This window comes from Atta cephalotes (assembly GCF_000143395.1).
Source record: "Atta cephalotes unplaced genomic scaffold scaffold00002, whole genome shotgun sequence".
NCBI classification, from domain to species: domain Eukaryota; kingdom Metazoa; phylum Arthropoda; class Insecta; order Hymenoptera; family Formicidae; genus Atta; species Atta cephalotes.
The window spans coordinates 7,174,644-7,179,381 of NW_012130066.1; the positions used below are offsets into that span (position 1 = coordinate 7,174,644).

Genomic DNA, 4,738 nt, shown 5'->3' on the forward strand with positions numbered 1-4,738 from the left:
TCTGTTTATAAAAAAGCGAAATGTAACGATTTAAGAACAAGTCTTCTGACGGAACTTCTGACGGAGTTTGTGGATATGTAGAGCGGACTAAACTGACGGAAAGAACTCTATTTTACAATTTTCGCAATAGTTAATGAGTCTTAGTCTCTAAAGTCTCTATATTAGTCTCTAAAGATTATTGAATACGCGCGTCCGCCCGGCCTACTATTGGGTTGTTCAAAAAGTCATTGCGTTTTTTTCATTTGATTTTCAAATGTGTTTATTTAATATACGTAATGAATATTAATCAATGATATATTGGCCATTTTGTTCGATGACCTTCTGCCATCTCCCGGGCAACTTCATAATACCACGTTCATAAAACTTCCCATCCTTCTCTGCGAAAAACTTGTCTAGATGCTGTTTGATGAGGTTTTCAGAAGCAAACGTTTTACCATTCAAGGAATTTTGCAAGGAGCGAAAAAGATGGAAGTCTGATGGTGCAAATTCTGGGCTATACGGTGGATGTGGTAATATCCCAACCATGTTACAACAATTTTTGCCGAGTGACCAAACTTGTATGTGGTCTCGCATTGTCGTGGTGAAGCACCACACCCTTACAATTGATTAGCTCGGGACGTTTCTGTGCGATGGCATCACTTAATTTCTGCAGCTGCTCACAGTAGACATCGGAATTAATCGTTTTGTTCTATGGAAGTAGCTCATAGAAGACTGGTCTCTTCCAATCCCACCACATTACCTTCGTTTGATGGATCTCCGTTTTGTTTGCTTTTCCGGTGCTTCACCTCGTCTACTCCAACTTCTTTTTCGGCTGACATTGTTGTAAACAATCCATTTTTTGTCGCCCGTGATTATATGCTTCAAGAACGGATCGTTTTCTTCGCGTTTGATGAGTTGATCACAGACGCTCATGCGATTCGTCAGATGAATTTCTTTCAACTCAACCAAACATCGAGCTTTTTTATGAAGCCTAGCGATTTCAAATGGCCATGAACACTTCCAACGGACACTTTTTAGAACGGTAGCAAGCTTCCGAATCGTTGAATGCTTATTTGCTTGCATCAATGCTTTCATTTCATTGTCGTCAATCTTGGAAGGTCTACCGGAGCGATGAGCGTCTTTGACTGAAAAATCACCATTACAGAATCGGGCGAACCAGTTCTGGCACTGGCGTTTTTTGACGACATTTCTGCCGTAAACTCGACACAACTTTTCCCTTGCTTCAGTTGCTTTCTTCCCTTTTTTGAAGTAATAAAACAGAATATGGCGAATATGCTCTTCAAAATTCATCATTCATTCTCCATGTTCGAACCACAATTGCAAACACAAAACTCGATTGAATCGCGTCAACTTTTTTTTGGTTTTTAGGTTGAGTGTCAACAACAAAACGCACGTAAACATTTGAGATTCATGTCACGTTCGCATACAAATAAACGTGGACAACGCCATCTATTGGAAAAAACGCAATGACTTTTTGAACAACCCAATATTACGTCAAGCGAATAGCCTAACAAGCGAACAAAATAATAAAATATTATTTGATTTAATTATTCAAATTTTATAACATACTTATCCAAAATTACCTATTCAAATTTTATATCAATTTTATACCAAATAATATAATATGTATTACATTATATGTGTAATGTAAAATTTCTGTGGAGAATACTTTATATTCAATATAAAATAAATTTTCTCTTAATATCACGATAAAAAGAACGAAAAAACACTAGAATTAGTATTTATTCAATTTATCACATACATGATATTTGCAAATTTTTCGAGTTTCAACTTTGAATGGCTTAGCACATAATACATGATTTTTTTATACATGATTCTACAATGTATTGCAAATACTTAAGAAAAAACCCTATATGAAACAAATCCTAGGCGATCCAAAGAATATGTTACTCATAAAGTACTCATTCTAAACACTGAACTAATATCTATGTCCTGATATTTACAAAATTATATATATTATATATATTATTATTAATCTCATTGTTTTTTATAAATACATTACATAAATTATAATTTAATTATAATATTTAAATACTATAATATTATAATAAAAAAATATTTAAGGTTAATAATAATAAACTTTGTGCAAGTGTCCGGACAAAGATACATGTCTGATCATTGGAATATACCCATTTTTTTCTTTTAACTGACTTTATGCTTTAAGAAGAAAAATATTTTTGATAAATATTCAATAAAAATTGAAGAAATAAATATGCAGTAAAGAAAAATAATTATGTAATTTTATATATGATATTGTTGATACTGATATTTTGTCAAAAAAAATTACAGAAATTTTCTTATACAATTCGATTCCATTATAGTTATAGCAACTTAAAAATATTAAAAAAAAGGATTATAACAAAAATTATTTTGCGATATATTTTATATTTTAGTTTAACGTACTTTGAGATATTATACTTATACTATAAATGATCACATTGTAAACTGTTAAATTTTTATCTTTTTTATTTATTCATTATTACGTTATTTCTATATTTCTAACAATACTTCATTACTTTAATCATTTTTAATACATTTTTAAAACAAAAATACATCCATCTATATATGTATTATACTACACAATTAAAAATATTTAAAGAAACTACAAAAATTTACTGTGGAAATACAAATAAGTTCGCCATTTTGTATCAAAAATTAAGCATTTATTGTGAAAGAACGGTACATAATGTTTTATTCAAAATAATGGCCATCGCTAGTCACTACTTTTTCCCATCTTTCTGGTAGCATGTGGATACCACGTCGGAAGAACGCTTCATCTTTTGAGACTATCCAATCATCGAATTACAATTTTTGGTATCTTCATATGATGTGAAGTGCTGCTCAGACAGGCCATGCGTCATCGATCGGAACAAATGATAGTCGGAAGGAGCAATGTCTGGAGAATACGGCGGGTGGGGTAGAACTTCCCATTTGAGTGTTTTTAAGTAAGTTTTGACCGGCGCCGCAACATGTGATCGAACATTATCATGCAGAAAAATAATTTTGTCATGGGCGCGTTTTTCCTTGAGTCCTCGGCTCTCATCAATTGTGTTGGGTAGAGAGCCCCAGTAATGGTCTCGTTCGGTTTGAGCAACTCATAATACACGACACCAAGCTGATCCCACCAATAATACACAACATGAGTTTTTTTCTATGAATATTCGGCTTGGCTGTCGATTGAAGCATAGTCATAGGTGGTCTCCTCATGATTTCTTCTTCTTTGAGTTATCGTAGTGGATCCATTTTTCATCACCAGTGACTATACGATGCAAAAAACTCTTTCGTTTATGCCTGGCAAGCAGCATTTCACATGTGAAAAATCGGCGTTCAATGTTTCTCAGCTTCAGTTCATATGGAACCCAATTCCCTTGCTTTGGAATCATTCTCAATGATTTCAAACGATATGAAATTGTTTGTTGAGTCACTCCTAATGTAAGTGCAAGTTCTTTTTGCGTTTGGCACGAATCTTCATTCAATAATGATTCCTCGTCTTCGTACACTTTCGGCCTTCCGCTACGTTCTTTGTCTTCGACGTCAAATTCACCGTTCTTAAACTTTTGAAACCACTCACGACAACTTCTCTCACTTAAGGCAATATCATATGCTTCTACAAGCAATCTATGAGTTTCAGCTGCAGATTTCTTCAAATTAAAGAAGTAAATCAAAAGTTCCCGCAAATGATGCTTATTCGGCTCAAAACTCGACATTTTCGTACAAAAAAAATATATAATGCTGATAAAATCGCTAATATTTCAAGGTTATGGTGTTGCCGGATGTCCAATCTTACGATATGTCGTTTTACATCAAACAATTTTAACTATAGTTTATTAGTGGCACCGTCTTTTGCAAACGGCGGAAACTTATTTGTTGTCAACTTGTCCGAATAAAAGATCATTTTTTTATTTAAGACATTTAATTATCTTTGATCAACAATGAAACAACAACGTTTAAATTATATTGCGACATTGTACATTTATCGAGAAATGCTAAGTAAATATGGAGGAGTCATTAATAATTTTATTAAAAAAATAAAATTAGATCGACTACTTTTCCCATTTAGAAAAGATATGTATAATCAAATATATTTATCCACCCTCCTCCTCCCCCCTCCCCGCTCCATAAATCTATCTTCTATCTTCGGGAACTCCATACACTACAAAATTTTACTTCGCCGCCTCTGTACTTAATATATACATTCACATGATTATAAATTATTTCTCATACTGTGAAGAACAAATAGGAAATAATAGAAATACGAAAATAAAGTATATACATATATATTTATTTATATTTAAAAGAATATTTAAAAAGACAAACCATGTATATATCTGACTTGTTCCTTATTTTAAATAAGTTTCTATATCATCTAGATATTTTATATTGTCATATATTGTTATATAAAAACAATAAATTATGTGCTTAATAGTTTAAATTTTCACTTAATTAAATTACTAAAACTATATCGAATGAGTTTAACTTGTTAAATTAATCTTATGTGAAATACATTAAAGTCACAGCCGATATGAATACTTGACTATAAGTTGATAAACAAACTAATACGTTAAACATTGGGGAAACATGAACAGAAGGATAATAAGAAAGGAGAAAGAGCGCTATGCTCTTGAAATTGATTTAGTAGGATAAAGACTTGTCTTCGACATTCATCTGGAAAAGCTAATGCAATAAATTTCAAATGGATTGGTCTTTTGTAGATCCG

General features: G+C 32.2%; 1 protein-coding gene across 1 annotated transcript; it reads right to left on the bottom strand.

Annotated features, from left to right (window-relative positions):
- Positions 1-282: 282 nt before the first annotated feature.
- LOC105623436 (histone-lysine N-methyltransferase SETMAR-like) lies at positions 283-1,290 on the bottom strand. Its single transcript, XM_012204832.1, has 2 exons — positions 740-1,290; positions 283-595 (listed from the first exon to the last, which is right to left on the bottom strand). The coding sequence occupies exons 1-2, from the start codon at positions 1,288-1,290 to the stop codon at positions 283-285; spliced, it is 864 nt and encodes a 287-aa protein (XP_012060222.1).
- Between the last annotated feature and the right edge of the window lie 3,448 nt (positions 1,291-4,738).

Bases quoted from the DNA above. Each gene is read 5' to 3' on its own strand.
- LOC105623436 (XM_012204832.1), bottom strand. From the start codon at position 1,290: ATGAATTTTGAAGAGCATATTCGCCATATTCTGTTTTATTACTTCAAA. The intron at 596-739 runs GTAATGTGGTGG...ATCAATTGTAAG, and splicing joins CGGAGATCCATCAAACGAAG to GGTGTGGTGCTTCACCACGA.